Genomic DNA, 21,563 nt, shown 5'->3' with positions numbered 1-21,563 from the left:
GGGCACAGAGAGGAGCACTGGGGGATCTGTGCTGCTGCCTGCTCAGTGACTACGGTGGGCTGGTTTGTGTCCTGTAGGTGAAAGCTGGCCTGGGGGTCAATGTCATTGGCCTGGTGATCGTCATGGTGGCCATCAACACATGGGGAGTTAGCCTCTTCCACTTGGACACTTACCCAGCCTGGGCGAAGGTCAGTAACATCACTGATCAGGCCTAACACAAGTGGGCAAACGGTCCAACCAAGAAGCTGCCAGCACCTAACAGAATCTGACCAAGAGGCCAAGAAAGCCATCAGGAGCACACAACCAACACCATCTGCCACCTCAAGTGAAGTGTAGCAAGCCTCTGACAATCAAAACACATGCTTGGATGTTAGTGCCTTCTGCTCGGCCCCCTTCCTTAGCACCATAGTTCAGGAAGACCTGTGATCTTTCTCACTTCCCATATCTTGGGCTCTCCTTTCTGAAGACAGGAAGAGAAGAAGACCTTAGTTGCCCCTCAGAGGCTAAGCCTCACAAACTAGCCTCACTAGGTTTATTCTTAATATCTTACCCCCTTTTTAGGAATTGAAGGGGAAATCCAAATCATCCTACCTATGCACAGATAACGAAACCAGTTACATCTCCTCTTTCAGAGGAAAATCTCCCCCAGAATTTTCTCTTCAGTGTTTCAATCCTAAGCTCTTACCACAAAAAGGCAATCTTGGTAAGTCCTCTTTATGGCAATCAGTACTCTTTTATCATTACTTAAGCATCTCCCTTCAATGGCTTCTCTTTACCTTTGGCACCAAATTCCCATAAATAGCATTCTCCCTTAGAAAGGGGCTGGTAGGGTTCTCTCTGTCAAAGGAAGAGTAAAGAAGACATATTGAAGTTAGCACAGGTATCCCCCATTTTTCAAAAGTTCTAGTTATACCACTTCACTTTTACAAAAGACCTACATTAGTACCTGTTTTCGCTAACCGAAAGAAATCTGAGGAGGATTTTCAGGTTTATGAGAAAAGCCCAAGTAACGTTCAGCACTGGTTTTGCAGCGAGCCCTTAGAGGAGCAGTGTGCAACCTGAGCAGCTAGAGTGGTGCCACCATGCCCCCTCCCTGGAAACAACACCTAGTATCTCAACATCCAGCTGCCAGAGTTGTGAACATCTGGGCTTTATCTTTATTTTATGCCCCCATTAGCAAGTGTCCTAAGGTATCAGAGAAGCCTAAGAGAGGTTCTTTTTTGAGTCTGCAAATGCTCAAATATTTTTCCATATAAATGAATGGTAACTGCTTCTTTGCTCAATGCCATCGCAGCTTACAAAAGGTTTCATAGGAATGCTCTACTTTTGGATAGCGGGGGACACCTGTCTCTCTCTCATCACTTACCACTAATCCTCAATACCACTGCATTGGTTCAGTTGGAAGGGAGAAAAAATTCTCATACCTGTCTTATTAATGAGGCCAAAACTATCATTAAGACCACAGTACTATTAATGATATCTGACTAGCTTTCTTCTGGATGTAATGAGGAATTCGTTCCTGAGAAGATGAATACAGAAAGTTCCAAACGCATCAGTCACTTTCTACAAGTCAGTGAGGCCCTTGAGGGGAGAGAAGATGTCTTATGTTCCTGAAAGTCTCCAGCAACTTATACAATATAGTAAACTAACTACTCAACAAATGTTGCCCGTGAGAAAAATCACTTCGGAAATCAAGGCCTCCTGCTTCCTCCTGAAAACCATGCCATTTTCCCCGTGACAGATGTCCTTGCTATATGACTGGATATAGCTCCCAAGCCCCCCGCCAGCTTGTAGGCAATACATAGTTCTGACTTCTACCACCAGTTCCTTGCTAAATCGGTCTTATTGGATAAGGAATATCCCACAGTTACTCCATTCTTTTAATTGATTTAAGTTACTATTGATAGCATGGGCAGTTTTCCCACACAACTTATCAATAAAGTCACTCCCTAGTTTATCAAGTATCTGTGAGTTCTAAAATTTCTTTTGTGCCAGCCAACACTAGCATGCTCTGACTACAGCACAACTGACCAGATTTACCACAAATATTACTGCTTCTGCCCTATCAACTGGCTTAGGCCATGTTATGACTCCTTATAAAAAAAATAAAGACCTACTGAGCCCAAATAAAATACTAGTGTTATGTACACTATAGCTGGTTTGATCGAGTCAGCATCTTGACAGTTATTTTGCTATAAAATGTTCAGAAAAGTCAGGGTGTTCTCGTATTGTCACAGCTGCCAAATTGTCAACTGTCTGACCCATTACAGAACTTAGCCACCAAGACTCTAGTCACATTAAGACAAAGGTGCAAATAATAAGATTTTGGGAATATAGCTAAGTAAAAAGAGAAAGAAGAGGTGACTTAGAATTAAGTGGACTTAGAATTCCTGGCCACTGCTCAGCATTTGAGAACCTCATTCAGTCCCAAAGGGAAAGCAGTGCAACTCCCCTCCGCAGCTGCAGCCAGATGCTCTGAGGGGCTGGTGCACTCAGTTTAGAAAGAGCATTTATTTCCGTCGGCTCCACCGACTCTTCCCAAGAGCAGCACTCTTCCTTCCCAAGCCAGAGTGCAGGCTAACCAAGCCTGCTCCTTCCAGTGACAGGAAATGTCAGCGATGACTAACAACGCCTTGTCATCTAAAATCACTCCACTGGTGGACAGTAAGTAAGGGCTCGCCTTAGTATTAGTAGTCTTAGGTCTCTTGCACATATGTTCTAATTTGATTTTTATCTTCTAATATCACAACACTATATGGATGAAAAGCAGTAATGATCATCTTATACCAGCTCATTTTACACATGACTGAGAAACGAAGACATTAAGTATAGTTGCACCTTATTTTCAAGTCAATTACATATCAAACTTGCTTAATTGCCTTTGAAAATTGCCTTTGACATTCCTTGAAGTCACCCATGAAGTACATGGTACAATCTTTTATATTAGGATTTACATAGCAAAGACTCATGAACCATCTTTTAGTAAATAAAAGATAGCTAGTTTTCCCTCAGAAATGTCAGAATAAATCTGTTTCTTCAGTTGAATACCAAATAATGCAGTTGGCTTCACACTTAGGGATGTTTGAAAAAGTACATGTGGGGGCACCTGGGTGTCTCGGTCGGTTAAGCGTCTGCCTTCAGCTCAGGTCATGACCCCAGGGTCCTGGGATCGGGCCCCGCGTCGGGCTCCCTGCTCGGTAAGGAGTCTGCTTCTCCCTCTGCCTCTACCCTTACCTCATGCTCTCTCTCACACTCTGTCTCAAAATCTTTAAAAAAAAGAAGAAAAGAAAAAGTACATCTAAACATTAGAATAACTCTCAGTATAGCAAAATGTTCAAACCATTGGCACACAAAGGCCAGAGAAAACCCTAGTACACAGGTAACCCAACCTGTGGCTGCCCTCACTAAACAAATTCCAAGCACGACTGCCCGGCCATTTACGTGGTGACTCTTGTCCCGATGCTGTACAGCTGCACGTGCAGGAATGATGCAACCACACTGCCCCTTTCAGAAGGCCTTGCCACATGGGCAATGATCCAAGCAGACCACGACTCAAGCTTTGCAATGCCCCACCCTGTTCACTTTCCATAAAACCCCACCGTTCTGTCATTTCCCAGTGCCTTGAAAAAAAAATGTACTTGACTAAATTATGATGCATGGAGATTTAGAAAAGGTATAGACTAAACATGAAAATCTAAGTGTCACAAACTCCCCTATTAAGACCAGGCAAGATCTCAAAATATGTTCCCTTCACCACCCTGTTGCCTTCCACAAGGCCCTAACAGTCACTAGGGAAAAAAGAACTCATTCATGAGTAAGGAATGGAAATGTTATGTGCAGAGTCTAAGATGGTAAGTTTAAGAAGAGCCTTATTTGCTCCAGTACAGTCTGTGGTGTTCCTTCCGGGAAAATACCAGAAGAAGTACTAAAAAGGCAAGAGACCTCAGCAGAAAAACAAACACCGGCAGAGTATCTAGGGAGTGAACTGCGTAGTGGAAATGAAAACATTATGCGTGTGTACATATGCTCTATGAACCTGTATGCACAGACAACTAATAACCACACAGTGTAACTTTCTCTGCAGTCCTACAAATGAAAATTGAGTAAATGGGTTAGAAAAAATGAAATTGTTCCTTTAAATCAGGAGGTCACTGCTTAATTGCATAAAACACCAAATCAAAAGAAATGTCTGAAGGCATCAATTAGTAACTTCAAGTCCTAAAATATAGCCCCTTTTGATGATTTTAAATACAGTTGTTTGGGTTTTTCTCTCCCTTTGTTTGGGAGGATGATGGTTTAAGGATAAACTTTTCAAGTTCATTGTGTTTATGAAGTTCCCAACATCAATCCTAAAGTCTTATTTTGTACAGTTGGTAACCTTCCTTTTACGATCAGGTATGGCCAAAAGTTTGCTTAAATCACATCAACAGGAGTTTTCAAACAGTTTTAAAAGAAGAAGAGCATGTCTTGTGATTCTTCCCATCCCTCCGATGGTTTGTGAAGCAAAAGTCCCTACAAAACCCCCGGGGAACGCAACTCTCAGTGCCACAATCACATCACTGCAACCCTTACCCACATTACAAAGTTTCAGCCACACCCTAAAATCTGTGATGGTTCTGAGCTCCTCTATCTCAGGGAGGATAATCTCACCTGAGAACTCGGAGCCCTGTTTCGCTGCTGCAAGAACCTAAAACTACAAGAGGGTACCTGAAGAGTGACCACTGAGGCAGCCTTTTTTCACTGTGTTGCAGTTCACATGAAGGTGAATGCAAGAACGGAGTTGCTGGATGGTTCCCACTGGTAGAACTGAGCCTATTAGCAAAGGGAAGAGTCGGTCATTCCTGAGGAAGCCCTATATCCACATGAGATTAGACATAATAGAGAGATACTTAATCTCCTACTACCTAAATTACCTTTATCCCTAAAAAGCCACTCTGGAAACAACACACAAGCAATCATGCTACCATAACTGTGACAAGGAATCCCTCTTTGGAAGCCCCTTTCTAAGCCTGTAGCATTTTGAATACCCTCAAAGGTGGTAAAACTTTATCCTTCAAGGCTGCGGTTCATTCTAACAATTCAGTCATTCAAGATCAAATCTTGTGAACCAGGAGGTATGATCAAGGTAGATACTCTAGATTTTCATCAGCAACCAAGAGAGTGACCACAGAATGACAAATTTTGCATGGCTCATAAACTGGTTCCAAAAAAATGACTGCAGAAAAATAAAGTATTCTGACCAAAAGCAGCATGTTTGGACCAATATCTATTATTTATTGGGCAATTTGCAAAGCACTGTGCAACACATCACATACATTATCTCAACTGTTTCTCAGGTGAGCCGTGTGAGGTAGATATTGCGTCCACATCTTAGAGAATACAACAGTGTCAAAAAATAAGCCCCTTGCCCATGATCTCACTTCTAGGGTGAAGCCAAAGCATAATATGCTGTTAATCTGTATCACACACCAGGACAAGCTGCCAGAGATAAAACCTATACCCATGAATGAGAGATCCCTGTTTCCAAAGAGAAACAGAACCCCTTTGTTTTAGAATCACACAGTACCAATGTTACCACCATCTGAAAAAAAGGTGTCTCTAAATTCCTCTTTTCAGTTTATGGATTCTGCTAAAATGTCTTCAGAAATGGCATTATCAGTGAGCTGCCCAACAAGTCCCTAAAACAAAACACACAATCAAATGGGACTTTATCTAGAGTTAGTGCAAATTACACTTCTAGGGTTTAGTTTATAGCTATACCCTGCACAGATATGTACAGTAACTTTAGGTTCAAAGTTATCACTGTAACAGCAAAAGACAGGAAAACTAACGTTCATCAGTAACAGATTAAATGCATTATGGTATATCCATTCAATAAAATCTCATGTAGACAAAAAAGGGAAAGAGGTTTCTTGTTCCTTACATACTGATATGGAATGATCTCCATTAAGGGGGAATAAAGGGTGGGGGGGCGAGGGGTGAAATCAATACAGTTATGATTTGTGTAAAACCCCCCCACACACACACATGTATTTGTTTAGGCACAGAATCCTTCTCAGAGTATACAGGAGACTTGATAGTGCCTGCCTCCAGGAAGAGGAACTAGGAGCTGAAGAAGAGGAGTATGAGAGGCTCTTTGTTCTGAATCACTTTTGTATCCTGACCCAGGGTACAAGTGATGTATACAAATATTTAATTTTTTAAAAATGGACTAATTATATATTTGACAAATTACAATGTGATCTTTCTCTTTCTCTCCTTTTTTTTAAGATTTTATTTATTTATTTGAGAGAGTGAGAGAGAGAGAGCACATGAGAGGGGGGAGGGTCAGAGGGAGAAGCAGACTCCCCGCTGAGCAGGGAACCCGATGCGGGACTCGATCCCGGGACTCCAGGATCATGACCTGAGCCGAAGGCAGTCGCTTAACCAACTGAGCCACCCAGGCACCCTCTCCTTCTTTCTTAAAGCAACAGAAGTTTACTGAATACACTGCAAGGGGGCAATGGGCAGGACAGCAAAGGAGAGACTGCCAAGAGGTGGTGGTGAGGGGACACAGTTATAGGGAGAAATAAGGGACTACAGAATTCTCCCTTTCTGGCAATCTTAGGGACCGTGACCGGTTTTAAGTAGCCCATTGGCTGGTTAGGGCCTATGGCTTAATGAGCCTGTTTGCGTCAGCTTGGTGGTCACTGTGGGCCCTTTTGCCTTGCTCAGGTTTTTACTGCTCAAGCCTGTTGCCTAAAAGTGGCCTCTCTGTTCCGCCCTGACAGATCAACAATGACAAATCTTTGGCAATTGGGTGGGGGTCTCATCTTCAGTAGCTTCTTCCAGCTAAATGAGGAACTTAGAGATGTCCCTACCTACAGGTCAACATACAATGGTGATTTCTGATTGCAGGAAAAAAAAAAAAAAAAAAACCCTCAAAGTTTCTCATGAGAATCACTATAAAGGTATAATGTAAATACATTTTTAATGTCAAGAGGCATAAAATTTCCTTTACAACTTGTCATTTATCCATCATGTAACGTCAAATGCACCTATAATGCCCTAAGATAAGTAGGATTCTTTTGAGGGAAAAGAGCCAAATCAAAGACACGATTAAGGAAAAACATGCATACTAGACTATGAATTCTACGGAGGATAAGGGCCATTATTTTACATTTTTAAACTAACTCCCTAGTTCCTGACAGGGTTCTCAGAATACAGTTTCTCAGTTAATGAGTAGTAAATTGATTTACTGATTAAATTAGCACTTATGGAGCTGTCTGACAACAGTATATAATAAGTGGATAATTCCGGAGTAACTGGCTTCTGGGCTTTAATTTTAATGACTTTAAAACGACATAATTTAGTACCAAATGTTTAAAACACCCATTATAATCGCTAAGCCGTGTAATCAGCATTATTTATGTCTGATCGGCTATATAAAACTCATCAATTTTTCTTTAGAAAAGAGTAGAAATTCCAAGAATAAAGGAGAGACTACAAATTAAAGGTCACATTTACTAATCTAGCACCATAATTCCAGTCTTAGGCCGTCTCAAGTGGCTGGAAGGAGGAAGGGATGAGGTGAGGAAGTTGGAAAAGGGTGGTTCTTAACTTGTGGCCCCATCTATGCTCTCAAGCGACGTAGGATCTAACAGGAAAATTGTTGAGGCTGGAATTCAAAACAAAAGCTTTTGGTTCAAATGGTAAGGAGGCCCTCAAGAACAGCAGAATCCGTATATCCAGAAGGCAGTGCTGGAGTCCGCCTCATGAACTAGGGGGTTTCTTCTTGGCATCCAAGTCCTTTTTAATTTCTTCTAGTTTTTTAGCCAGGTTTGGTATCTTTAAAGAGAAAAAAGATTATTGTAATTTTTCATCAACGTAATCAATAGTCTTTTACTTCTCTTCCTCCAACAATAAAGGGTTGTTGTACAAGTCTTTATTTTCCTCTGAAAGTGACCTGATAAACAGGCCTCCTAACTGCATAAGAAGGATCTCAGAAGTTGGAAAGTAATGTATGCTCCCTCCCTGAAAGCCAGATTCTGACTTCTCCTTTTATATACTCACTTAGCACCTCAATCCAGTGCCAAATAGAAGCTGTACATATAAACAGTAAAGGTGATATAAATTAATAAAGCTCCTTCCTAGAAAACCATATAACTCAAGTGAAGACTGATAAAGAATTACTTTTGTCACATTAAACCCTTCACCACAAACAGATCAAAAGTTAGTATCATGTTTCCCTTCCTTTCCTCTTCCCGCCCCTTCCTTCCTTTCCCTCTCTTTACAACACCCCTTCCAGAATTCCCATTCATGGGCAGTTTTGTCACCTGGTTTTCAACTTCCCATCTATAAAATGAGGCTAATATAACTCCTCACTTCACAAAATTCTGACCTCCTTAACTAAGCTGCATTATAAAGATCCATCACTAAAATTCTCAGTCATTACTACCACGTAGCGGGTAGTACACTACCAATTAGTCTTTAAATTCCCACTTATCACATAATTTTCCATAGAACTGTAAGAAGACTCTAACTTAGTAATTAATTACTCTGGGCTAACAAACATGGGTCAGGATCACAAGACCATCTTAAATTGATGGGATTTTGCCCTCTTGTGGTGATATGGAGGACAGATGCTTCTGTGAGGTGTATTTTTCAAACAATGGAAAATCTTTCTACAAAATTCAGGACATTTTCCTCAGATTTATGGACTTCATTTATGCTGGAAGGCATACCTGACTTTAACAAAGACAAATCACTACAAATTTGTGACATGGAATCGGGGTGGACATGGATATGGTCACTTACGTCATAGTTCTGAGCCAGATACATTCCAACCACGTTGCCAAAAGTAAATCCAAGCTGAAAGAATAGAACAGGAAGAGTTACACTGGATACCAAGTTCTGTGCCATCTGATACCATACCAAACTATATATAGACAATAGTCTAAGGAGCTCAGGACAGTTCAAGACCCCAGTTTCCAGTCTAGGGCTAGGCAGTATGAGATTCAGTTTTCTTCTATAAAATAAACATAGAAATACTCTCCCAAAAGGTTAAAGAGCATACAAAAGAGAATAAATGGCAGCACTAAACAAATCTACCCTAGATTCTCCCTGACCCCTCACAACCTCCATAAATACTTAACTGTCAGTTCCAGAAACCCAAGCCAAAGAGATGATTTTGTTGTTAAAAGTAATTTGGTTTTTGTCTGTCTTTCTTTTTTGGTTATAACCAAAAAAGTATTGTTACCTCTTGCTACATTAAGTTAAAAATATCCGATTAAAAAGTACTCAAACTGTATTATCTTGGACAATGAAGAGATTTTCACAATTCAATCTCTTCATACCTAAGGCCCAGGGTAACGAAGTGATTTTTTCAGGGTCATTCACAACAAAGGAACACAGAACCTAAATTAGAGTCACACTCAAAACCGAAAATGTATCATGACAGAAGAGCATGGGAAACTCTGACATACAACTGAGACAGCACATGGCTTAGCACTCTGCCATGGGTGGAACCTAATGGGCAGAACACTTAAGACCTGTGGGGGACAAAGATTCCCTAACCAGCTCTTACTCAGTGAGGAGAGACCGGCATGATTTTTAGAGAACTATAAATGCTTATGCCACTGGGTGACTATTTTCCTGAACAAAACCTGTTTCATGAAAATTTAAAGCACTCCATTCACCACAAAAGAACCAAAGCTCATTAAACTTTGAGTCTAATGATGATCCATAATTCCCTGGGGTTTTTTCCTCCAATAATTAACAATCTCCAACGGGATGCCTAATTTCTAATTTCATAAATTCAAACTGGCATTTGTTTTTTTGTTTATCATTTTCTCTAATCGGCATTGCTCCTATTTAATACACAGCAGAGTTTAACAGAAAAAGTATGGCACTTAACACCGTCAGTTCTACATGGTGTGGTCAAACCTTCTCTTCAAGTCAGAGATACATATAGGGAAACAGAATACAGCCTTCCTGAGCCTTAAACACCAAAAGCATAATTTAAATTGGTTGTTAGTTAATTAAGGAGCATAAAAGCAGCTATCCATTCTCTAATCAGAGTCCATTTTCTAATCATTTGATTAATTAGGCACATTCTGTGAAATAATAGTTTTACCAAGTTGGCACCAAGAAGCAAAATGATTTTTTTCACTCCTGTGGGTTGAAACCAGGTAGACAAAAGTTTTCCAAATCCAGAAAGAGTATTATATTTACTTGTAAGAAGGCGGCAGGGGGCGGGGGGGGGGGGAACCAAATGAGAATTTTAGCTCTAACACCAGAGAAAATAACAGGGTGAAAATTTTCAAGAAAAATAGAATTCTGGTTCTACTACTCACTATCAAGCTGTGTAGCTGTACTGATTGGAGTTTCCTGATCTATAAAACACTATACTAACAATGTTCCTTCCAACTCCAACATTCTAGGATTCCTGGTTCTTACCACGTGTGTCTCAACATAAATATGGCATATCTAATGTTGGCTTCACTTTGGCAATTTCACCAGCACATGAAAACTTGGTAGTTGTTTTAAAACACAAAACAAAACAAAAACTATGGGCCTCTAGACAAGTGCTATCCAGTTCCAGTTTCAGAACACCACCAGGTCTACCACTGGGATATTGTAAAATTAAATACACAACATAAAAGAAATGTTACATATTAAGTGAAATGTTGAGGAAAATGCATGAAGCCAGAAAAGCATTTATATGTTATTCATGGGATGCTCACTAGGCAAGTTTACACAGAGAAAACATTTTAATCTAATAAAAAATATAAAATATAAATCTGAGGAATGGTGACTCATTAGTCTGACAAGTTAGATTGGAGCCAGATTATAGAAGGCCTTGAATGAGTCTGCAACCTCTCTGCAGGGAAAGATTGCTTAACTTCTTCCAAGCCAAGACCTGGACGCCTCGTCAGGCATCCATCCAGATGGCTGTATGCCACCTCCACGGGGCCCCCGCCACATCACTGATTCCCCCACAGTATTCCCTGCAGAGAAGGTAGTGCAGAAAAAAGAAAAATGACTGCTTCCCAAGCTCAACACTAAATAAATTGCTATCACATCCCTTCTGCAATCATATATAGCTGCTTCTCACATGCACATGGGGGACAATAAATGGTAAAACACCAGAAATGTGGGGACAGAGGAGTGACACGAGCAAAGTGGTTAGAGAACAAATGGGTGGGAGGAAGAGGCTACAGCTAAGAGCCACAGGAGGCAAGTCTAGACTGGCCCAGGCAGCGTACATGAGACAGAATTTTCCAGCTCTACAATTACACCATACACTTAGAATCGGTGAAGCTCCTCAATCTATTACAATTCTGAAACCCAAAACTCTAATCAAACTGTTTCACTGTAACTCAATTGGCAGCAAAATCACACCTGACCTGAACTGATATGATACTATTTATAGTCTATCACATTTCAGTGTGAATACTCACTTTTTGCTACAGAAAAAGCAATCTTTAAGCATAGGATCCTGCCCCACATCCCACTGGAGAATATGTGTAACAGTAAATATTTTAATGTAGGTCATTAAAGAGTGCTATCCCAGAATGCTGAGTTAAATAACAAGGTATATGCAGCTTTAAACCCTTCTAGAATCTTTAAAAAAAAAAAAAGTCAAATACATCTGGCCCCCAAAGGTTTTGATTAAAAGATTCAAGACCCTTATATACTAAAAATAAATTCATATTCAGCCCTGTGAAGGGATTCTAAAACGGTCCCTACACATTTTAAGAGTTCATACAGGATGTGTAGAAGAAAAGCTACATTTAAATAAAATAGTTATATAACTGAAGGCAGCAGCCAGTACAGGACCCTGAATGTAACAGATGCAGGAAAAACCAGAAATGAGTCATGCATTAAGTGGCCACATGAATGACACAGAAGTGATTCTTCTAAGAAACCATACGTGAAAGAGACCACTGTACCTCAACTTATTAAAGCCTCTAATTATGCTGAGAAAGTATTAAAATTTAAACTGGGAAGGGAACTGAATGTGGAGAATCAAGGCATAAGGTATGAATGAGGAGATGATGACTTGACTAAAAGAAATAGGACTGATCAGAAGAGAATTTGAATTTAGAAATGGAGAGAAATAAGTATGGAGCCCTGGGTGGGGCTGGCTCAGGGACCTCAAAGAGCAGGCAAAGTTTAGTTCCCATGTAACCTCAGTAGGGAGCCAATGGCTACTCTTTACCAGCAACAATATGATGAAAGCACTGCTTTGGAAGTATTCACCTAGCAGCTCTACTCAAAAAAGGCTGAACAATGAATAAGTACAGATCAGAGAAGGCCCAGATTAGTATGGTAGCAGAAGAGACAGGAAGCAAACATGACTGAATTGTTTTTCTTCTTAAAAGTAAATGATGATGATCGCAAAACAGGCTCTTAACTATAGAGAACTGATGGTTACCAGAGAGGAGGTGGGTGGGGGGAACGCGTGAGCACCGAGTAATACACAAAATTGTTGAATCACTACATTGTACACCTGAAACTAATATAACACTGCAGGTTAACTATACTGGAATTAAAATTAAAAAATAAAATAACAATTAAAATAAAAATCAATGATGACCAATGAAATAGAATGGAGAGTCCAGAAATCAACCTTTACATTTATGGTCAAGTGATTTTTTTTACCGATTTATTTATTTTAGAGAGAGCAGGGGAAGAAGGGGGAAGGGCAAAAGGAGAGAGAATCCCAAGCAGACTCTCCACCAAGCTCAGAGCTGGACATGGGGCTGGATCACATCACCTGGAGATCATGACCTGAGCCTAAACCAAGAGTGGATCAACAGACCGACTGAGCCACCCAGGTGCCCCTGGTCAAGTGATTTTTAACAAGGGTGCTAATACATTCAATGGAAAGAACAGTCTTTTCAAGAAACGATGCTAGGGGGCGCCTGGGTGGCTCAGTCGGTTAAGCAACTGCCTTCCGCTCAGGTCATGATCCTGGAGTCCCGCATCGGGCTCCCTGCTCAGCGGGGAGTCTGCTTCTCCCTCTGACCCTCTTCCCTCTCGTGCTTTCTATCTCTCATTCTCTGTCTGAAATAAATAAATAAAATTAAAAAAAAAAAAGAAAGAAACGATGCTAGGACAACTGGATATCCACATGCCAAAGAGAATACGGACCCTTATCTCACATCATAAACAAAAACTAACTCAAAATGGATCAAGACCTAAATGTAAAAGCTAGAACTATAAAACTCTTGTAAGAACACAAAGTAGTAAATCTTATGACTTTGTATTAGGCAACAGTTTCTTAAGCAGGACATCAATAGCACAAAAAGCAGTTTCTTAAACAGGACATCAAAATTAAAAATGTTTGTGTTTCAAAGAATACTATCAAGGGGCGCCTGGGTGGCTTAGTTGTTAGGCGTCTGCCTTCAGCTCAGGTCATGATCCCAGGGTCCTGGGATCGAGCCCTGCATCGGGCTCCCTGCTTGGCAGGAAGCCTGCTTCTCCCTCTCCCACTCCCCCTGCTTGTGTTCCTGCTCTCACTATCTCTCTCTGTCAAATAAATAAATAAAATCTTTAAAAAAAAAAAAAGAATACCATCAAGAAAATGAAAAAAAAAAACCAATGGAATGGAATAAAATATCTGCAAATCACATAGTGATAAAGGACTTGTATCCAGAATATAAGAATCCTTATGACTTAACAAAAAGACAACCCAATTTAAAAATGAGTAAAGGATTTTTCTTTTAAAGATTTTTTTTTTAAAGATTTTATTTATTTATTTGACAGAGAGAGAGAGAGAGAGAGAGAACACAAGCGGGGGGAGTGGCAGGTAGAGGGAGAAGGAGAAGCAGACTCCCTGCCAAGCAGGGAGCCCCTTGTGGGCTCGATCCCAGGACTCTGGGATCATGACCTGAGCCGAAGGCAGACACTTAACAACTGAGCCACCCAGGTGCCCCAAGATTTTATTTCTTTCTTTAAGAGACAGAGAGGGAGAGCCAGAGAGATCAGAGAGGGGAAGGGAGAGGGAGAAGCAGACTCGCCACTGAGCAGAAAGCCCAATGCGGGGCTCGATCCCAGGACCCTGAGATCATGACCAAAGCCAAAGGCAGACACTCAACCCACTGAGCCACCCAGGTGCTCCTGAGCAATGATCTGATAGACATTTCTCCAAATAAGATATACATGGCCCATAGCACATGAAAAGATGCTCAATATCACTAATCATTAAGGAAATGCAAATCAAAACCAGAACGAGGTGCCACATCACACCCACTTGGGATGACTTTAATCAAAAAGATAAACAAGTGTTGAAAAGGAAGTGGAAAAGTGGAACCTTCATCCATTTCTGATGGGAATGTAAAATCGTACAGCCACTCTGGAAAATGGTCTGGCAATTCCTCAAAGTTGAGCGCAGAATTACCATATGATGCAGCAATTTTACTTTAGAGTATATACTCAAGCGAACTGAAACATACATCCACACAAAAACTTGTACACAAATGTTCACAGCAAGATTATCCATAATAGCCAAAAGGTGCAAACAATCCAAATGCCTATAAACTGGTGAATGGATTAACAAAATGTAGTATATCCATACAATGTAATGTTATTCAGCCATAAAGTACTAATTCATGCTATAACATGGATGAACCTTGATAACACCATTCTGAGTGAAAAGCAGTCGGAAGAGACAACATACGACTCCACTTAAAGGAAATGCCCAGCAGAGGTAAATGATAAAGACACAAAATAAATTAGTGGTTGTCCTGGTCTGGGGAAGAGGGGAATGAGAAATGAATGCTAATGGATATGGGGTTTCTTTTGGGGACAATGAAATATTGGATATAAAATTATAGTGGTAATAGTTGCCCAACTCTGTGAACATATATAAAAAACCACAGAATTCTACACTGTAAATGGATGAGTTGTATGATGTAAATTATATCTTAAAAATATTTTAGGGCGCCTGGGTGGCTCAGTCAGTTAAGCGTCTGCCTTCGGCTCGAGTCGTGATTCCAGAGTCCTGGGATCGAGTCCCGCATCCAGCTCCCTGCTCCTCGGGGAGCCTGCTTCTCCCTCTGCCTCTGCCTCTCTCTCTCTCATGAATAAAATAAAATCATTTTTAAAAATCATTAAGATTTGGTAAAATATCAGCTATATGTGATAAAACTGGAAATCAAAGACAACTTCAAGGCTTCTAGATTGGACAAATGTTTGAAAAGAATGGAAATGTTAGAGTGAAAAAAAACGAGGACCACGGAGATAAACAGTTGGCTCTACGTATGAACACCACAAAAAATCAACTCTTTTTTATGTAAGGACACATGAGCTGTTTAATCACAACCACTAAGTCTTAAAAATAAGAAAGCCAACTCCATAGCATTTTCTTATCATTTGCTGCTCAACCCCTTCCCCAATCAAAAAGTTACATCTGTCAATTAGCAAATAAAGCTACAATTTTTACCGGGGATGGCTCCTGGCAATAACCCCAACTGAATACTACCTAACAATTCTGAAATAGGACTCATCAAATCACATTTTCAAAGAGTACACACCCAAACCCGTTATGACACAGAATCTGAACCACCTCATATTTACTGACAAGGGCTTAAATCTAAAAATAATCTCATTAAAAATAAATAATAAAAATAATCTCATTTTATTTAGCAAATATAGCACAGCTAGCATTCAAAAGGATACCTAAAAATGTTTTATGGTCTCAGGTGAGAAAAGCTACACACTGACAAGAAAACCAGAAGTATACATTATCTAACATTAATAAAAAGACAAATTGATAATTTTATTTCTCCATTTAAGTCTAGAGACCTACAGAAGCTGTCTCAAGACTGCTCATTTCAAGGAGGCAAGAAAAAAATTCACCTTTAGTCTTTAAACATTTAAGACTTGTTGTGGAGAAATTATCAACTGTGTTTAGTATCTGCTTCGAGTAATAATAAAACTCATATTCTATACATTAAAACAAAAATCTGCTGAGGATATAACCTATATGTCTTCTACTACCACCACAGAGATGTGCATTTTAAAAATGTAAGCTAGGTTTTATATTCAGTAATTTTCCTTAGACAATGAAGGTGGGGGGCTGTTAATTCTTCAATTGAGCCAGTAAATTAAATAGGCACATTCATGAAAAAGATAGCTGTAACACTTTGGAAAGAGGTCCATCAGGTAGAACCAGTCTGCCTGTTCTCAAAGGAGCTGATTCAAATATTCAAGTATCTTACGAATATCTGAGAGTAGTAATCAGGCAAAGGAGGAATATCTAACTAAATAAATAAATCATAGTATTGACTAAGTGCCATGTGCTTAGGAAATCTAAACATAAGCTATGTTGCTTCTTCCCCTGGGATTTATGACCTATTCTAGAAAGACAAGACTAAAATAAGTGAAGGTGCAGGGAACAATGCCTCACCAAATGATGGTCTGAATGGGCCACAGAGTTCAAGTGCGTCATGTTAGAAATCTAATGTAATCTCTATAAACATATTAAAGGTGAAAAATCACTTGATCATCAGATGGGGAAATAGCTTGATAAAATTCAACAGCCGGTCACAACAAAAACTCTTAAACTAGAAATAGAAGAGAATTTCCTTAATGTTAGGAAATACCAAAAACACAAACATCATATTAAAACCTGAGAAGCATTTCCACTAAAAGCAGAAGAAAAACTAGGATATCTGCTCTCCTATTGGAAGTCCTAACTCGAGACAAGACAGAGAGAGACAAAAATTGGAAAAGAGCATGAAACTGTCACTTTTGCCTTCACTGAAGATATGACTGCCTTCACAGCATTGCATTCGATTTACTTCCTTTTTTAAATTTTTTTTAGTTTATTTATTTAATCTCTATACCCCATGTGGAACTCAAATTCATGACCCCAAGATCAAGAGCCACACACTCCTCTGAGCCAGCCAGGGGCCCCACTTTTTTTAATTAAAAAAAATTTTTTTTAAGGAAACTCTATACCCAATGTGGGGCTCAAACTCACAACCCAGAGATCAAGAGTCACATGTTCTACCCACTGAGCCAGCCAGGCACCCTGTCAGTGATTCACTTCCAAGTGAATCCGCAAATTATGGGAGCTAAAAGATAGCTAAAACTGCTAGATACAAAAATCAATACACCAAACTTAGCATTTCTATACATCAGCAATGAATCTGAAAGTGTAATTTTAAAAAGGATGCTACTTACAACGACTAAAAAGTACCTGGAAATATAAATAGAAAAAACAAAGTGAAACACTATAACTGAGAAGACAGTAAAACATTGATGAAAGACATTTAAGATGTAAATTAACAGGGAGAAGGATAACAGTGATTCATGAGCTTTCTTTATGAAAAGTTTATGGAAAAAGATGGGAGTTGAGAGTAGTTGAGGAGGCAAAAAAAAAAAAAAAAAAAGAGGACAGGGAAAACCAGATGGGAAGGCCCATAGGTGGTCCAGATCAGTAAGACAGTCTAGTCAATCCAAAACAGAGGAGATATGTTGAAAGGCAGCAGTAAAGGAAAAAGGAGTCAGATGAGCAAATCTTGAAAATCTGATGTGCAAGTGGTTACTATCTGATGTGCAGGGACTAAAGACCACTGACAGTTTCTGATTATGTGAATAAGATAATTAACACTGGATGGTTACTCTGGCAGTTGCCAAGAGTGGACAGAACACCAAGGGTGTCAAGGGAAACCCAGAATAGGAGAAGACAGCCTTACTTTTCTATGGCTGATCAGACTGGAGCAGGAGTGCCATGTTTCAAAAAAAAAAAAAAAAAGACTGAAAAACTAGAATATTCAGGGAATAGGCTAACCAGCGTGAACCTGAAACCATAAAGAATGGACGGAAGAATCAGAGATGTTTCGTCTAAAGAAAAGGCTAGAGGGGGTCAGGGAGATAGAGAGAGGTACCAAGATAATGCTCTTCAAATGTGTAAAGGATTGTCATGTGGATTAGAACTGCCCTTTAGGGGCGGCCTGGGTGGCTCAGTCGTTAAGCGTCTGCCTTCGGCTCAGGTCATGATCCCAGGGTCCTGAGATCAAGCCCCGCATCGGGCTCCCTGCTCTGCGGGAAGCCTGCTTCTCCCTCTCCCACTCCCCCTGCTTGTGTTCCTGCTCTCGCTGTGTCTCTCTGTCAAATAAATAAAATCTTAAAAAAAAAAAAAAAAAAGAAAAGAAAAAGAACTGCTCTTTAACACCAAGAACTAGTTAGGGAGACACTGACCAAAAATGATATAGATCATCTGAGGAAGTAGAAAGCCTATTTTAATGGGAGGTGATGAAACATAAACTGGAGGTCCCCTTAGTAGTGGAAACTAACGTGTCAGCATGTTAGCTGAACTGTAGAACCTAAAACAACTCTTCCAATTCAAAACCCACATTCCTATACCAGCTAAGCTGGTGTAGCTAGTGCAATGGTGGAGTAAAAGACACCTACTCTACAAACTTGGCAGTGGGGACATAAAGATGGAACTTTCATAAGGTGAGTAATGAAGACCCCATGGCTTAAAACAAGAGCTAACATTTAGAGTGCTGTGTGCAAGGCAGCGTTCTCTTTTTCATGAATTAACTTCATAGCCTTATAAGCAGCCTTTTAAGCAGGTACAATTATTGCCCAGTTTATGTTGGGGAAACTGAGGCACAGAGCAGCTAAGTAACTTGCCCAAGAGCACACAGGGAAATATATGTGCTAGGCATAGCAGCTAAATGATATGGAGAATGAAGGAGAGAAATAAATCAAGGATTATGTCAGTATTTCAAATTTGAGACAGCCAGGACTGGAGAACAGAGAAAGAAGTTAGGGGTGAGGCATGTGTTGCAGGGTGGGGAACAGAAGAGGTAATGGGTCCAGATGTGCTGGATCTGCGATAGAGCAGATGACAAGAGATGTTCAGCGGACAAGAGAGGACAGCCAACTGGAACTCAGAAAAAGGGACGCAAGGTAGTCCTGGAAGCAGCAGCAGAGGAAAGGTGACAGCATGGCAAGGAACACAGTCCCTGGGGGGGGGGGGTTGGAGGAAAGAGCAGAGTCAAGGACTGAGCCCTGAGAAAAACCTAGTAACCAAAAGAAGGGAAAAGCAGCCAGCACAAACGGGCGCGATTAGATAGGGCCCCTTCCCAGCTGCTGCACCAAGATACTGATCCCCTCAGCCCTTGGAGGGGCCAGCACCCGAGCCAGTCACCTAAACGGGTTCTTCCATAAAGATAAATCCATGTGTGTTATAATGTTAAAGAATGTCAGAAAATACAGACACAAACGATCCAAAAGCCAAGGGAGGAGGGATTAAGGAGGTCGTGCTTAAGGGTACCAAGAGCAGTAGCTGGTGCCAGTAACAGTCCGACAGGCAGTATGCACAGAGCTCCCCTCCTGTCAGGCTTCCCCTCAAAAGCTTCCAAAGTTTCCTTACCACTGTAGCAAAACCTTAAGGAAGCCTGTGCAGTAAAAGCAAAGGGCAGCAGGACCATGGGAACAAGTTTCTGAGACCAGGATGAGGGGTAAATATTTTAATCCCCGGAGGCATGAACAATGAAAGGAATAGATAAGCAACCTTAAATCCTAAAAAAAAAAAAAAAGGCAACCTTAGATCTTAAAAAAAAAGTAATTAATCAACGTCCTCTCAGTCTGTCAATGAGCTACAGCTGTACTAAGCTCAATGCTATCATCTTACACTTTGGGGCTGATGTTTTTTTGTTTTTGCTTTTATTTATTTATTTGACACAGAGACAGACAGCAAGAGAGGGAACACAAGCAGGGGGAGCGGGAGAGGGAGAAGCAGGCTTCCCGCGGGAGCCCGATGCGGGGCTCGGTCCCAGGACCCTGGGATCATGACCTGAACTGAAGGCAGACGCTTAACGACTGAGCCACCCAGGCGCCCCTGGGCTGCTACTGTTTTTAACCTGAGTGTTTCCTACAACTAAAAGGCAGTAATTATTTCTACTGACTCCTACTTAGGGCACTGTAGAAACTTCCAGAGGCAAAAGAACAGCCCTGTCTTTGTTGGGCAATTTATGTCAAGGATACCTCTTTCCTCCTAAGGATTTAAAAAATCAATTACCACCTCAAAAAAAGACAAAGGGGGCACTTTAAAAAATTCTCTTTGATAAAATACGTAACATCCCGGAGGGCATCTCCTCTCCAGAGCGCTCCATTTGGCCACCTGGAAGGTAACTGGAACGTTCACCTGCCTCTTCATCAGAACGAGAGGTAGGAAGCATCAAGATCGGAAGGCAACAAACGCTTGGAAGAAAGACTCGGACTTGGCAATGTTTGGCGAGCCCTCCGGAAACCTTCACCAGGCAACCTTTGAAATACACTCGGCTGTGCCAGAAAGCCAGTTTTTAACCGGAATAAAGAGCCATGGGATAGAATTTGTTTACTCACAGGAGCACTCATTTCCCCCCAAAACGAGCCCCCTGGAGGAGTTCCGTGCACACCGGGGTCTGACTCATGCCAGCAACCAGCCAGCCTCAAAGTCTGGAAGCCATAAAAGACCTGACGAGGGCTCCCCGAAGCCTCCAACTCTGCCCTTGTGTTTCCGCGCCTCGAGAGGTGGCTTACTAACTTAGAGTTCAGGGCTGGCCCTCCCGGCCTCCCGCGTTCCCAGAAAACCTACCAGCAGGGCCGGCTGGGGTGTGGGGGCAGGACAGGGGAGCCTACCAAGCCCCTGGGGCCCCAAAAGCTTTAACACGAGGATCACCCACTGCCTGCCGGGACGGCACAGAAGTGGCTGTGAAAATGCCCGCTGACACCTCCAGGTCTGAGGGACTCGGACGACTGCACAAGTACTGGCCAAGGGGCTTGGGCCCGGCAGACACCAAACCCCGCAGCCCACCCCGACAGGCGACGAGCGGGCGCCGCGGGGACCCGGCCACACGCCCAGACCCCCCGAAACCCGGCCCTAGGCCGGCTGGACGGGCCCCGGACCCACCCCCGGCCCCTCCTGGGCAGCTCCCCTCACCAGGAACTGGAGCATGGCGTCGGCGAGGAGGGCGCTAAGGGCGGCGGCGGCGGCTCGGTGGGCCGGTCCGAGCCTGCCTCTCCCCGAGCGAGGGGCGGAACCCGCCGTGGGCTTCCGGGTCACGCCCGGCCCCGCCCGCGCCTCCCGCCTCGCGTCGCCTCGCCTCACCCCGAGCCGCTCGCGGCGCTGCGCCGCCGCCTGGCGGAGCGCCCCGGAATTACCGCCCGGACCGGCCGACTTGGGGAGAAGGCCCGCGCCCGGGGAAGCCTCAAGTCCCAGGCAGGTCTGGCTGGACAGATTTGATCATTCAGAATCCAGGACGCCAGTCCCCAAATCCCGCTCCTGTAAACCTGGGTCGGGCCTGGGATCTAGATTACTACCAGCGCCCCAACGATTCTGATGCAGAGCCAGGCTTAGGACTCCCTCACCTAGAAGGACTGCAGGAGGCAGTGGATCCCATTCCTCGGTGCAAAGCAGAATCATTCGTGGCGCTTTTGCAACATGATCTACCCAGACCCCACGCAGAATCTGTGGGAGGGGAGGGGAGCTGTACGTTTCAAAAGTGCCACAGGTGTGCTATGTAACCTGCACTTTTGATAGAGGCTAGGTGCTTAAGTGGTTAAGCTAGAGGCCT

General features: G+C 42.1%; 2 protein-coding genes across 2 annotated transcripts in view; one reads left to right on the top strand and one right to left on the bottom strand.

Annotated features, from left to right (window-relative positions):
- SLC13A4 (solute carrier family 13 member 4) overlaps positions 1–215 on the top strand; it is a 40,016-nt gene extending 39,801 nt beyond the window's left edge. Inside the window, exon 16 of the mRNA XM_025854926.2 lies at positions 78–215. Within this exon, the coding sequence (XP_025710711.1) occupies positions 78–215 (138 nt within the window). The remainder of the gene's footprint in view (positions 1–77) is intronic.
- Positions 216–6,951: 6,736 nt separating this feature from the next.
- On the bottom strand, positions 6,952–20,944 carry STMP1 (short transmembrane mitochondrial protein 1). The gene is made up of 4 exons (XM_073898556.1): positions 20,930–20,944; positions 20,353–20,580; positions 8,797–8,850; positions 6,952–7,827 (listed from the first exon to the last, which is right to left on the bottom strand). The coding sequence occupies exons 1-4, from the start codon at positions 20,942–20,944 to the stop codon at positions 7,753–7,755; spliced, it is 372 nt and encodes a 123-aa protein (XP_073754657.1). The 3' UTR covers positions 6,952–7,752.
- Between the last annotated feature and the right edge of the window lie 619 nt (positions 20,945–21,563).

Source organism: Callorhinus ursinus, unplaced genomic scaffold, assembly GCF_003265705.2.
Source record: "Callorhinus ursinus isolate GAN/ISIS: 27379988/994484 unplaced genomic scaffold, GSC_fseal_2.0 scaffold12, whole genome shotgun sequence".
NCBI lineage: Eukaryota > Metazoa > Chordata > Mammalia > Carnivora > Otariidae > Callorhinus > Callorhinus ursinus.
This window is presented reverse-complemented; position numbering and strand designations above follow the sequence as displayed.

What these genes read in the sequence shown, in the direction of transcription:
- STMP1 (XM_073898556.1), bottom strand. An exon ending in GGGGGGAAATGAGTGCTCCT is followed by an intron (nt 8,851 to 20,352) that starts GTGAGTAAACAA and finishes CTATTCTTTCAG; the next exon opens with CTTGGATTTACTTTTGGCAA. An exon ending in ATCTGGCTCAGAACTATGAC is followed by an intron (nt 7,828 to 8,796) that starts GTAAGTGACCAT and finishes TTCTCTTTAAAG; the next exon opens with ATACCAAACCTGGCTAAAAA.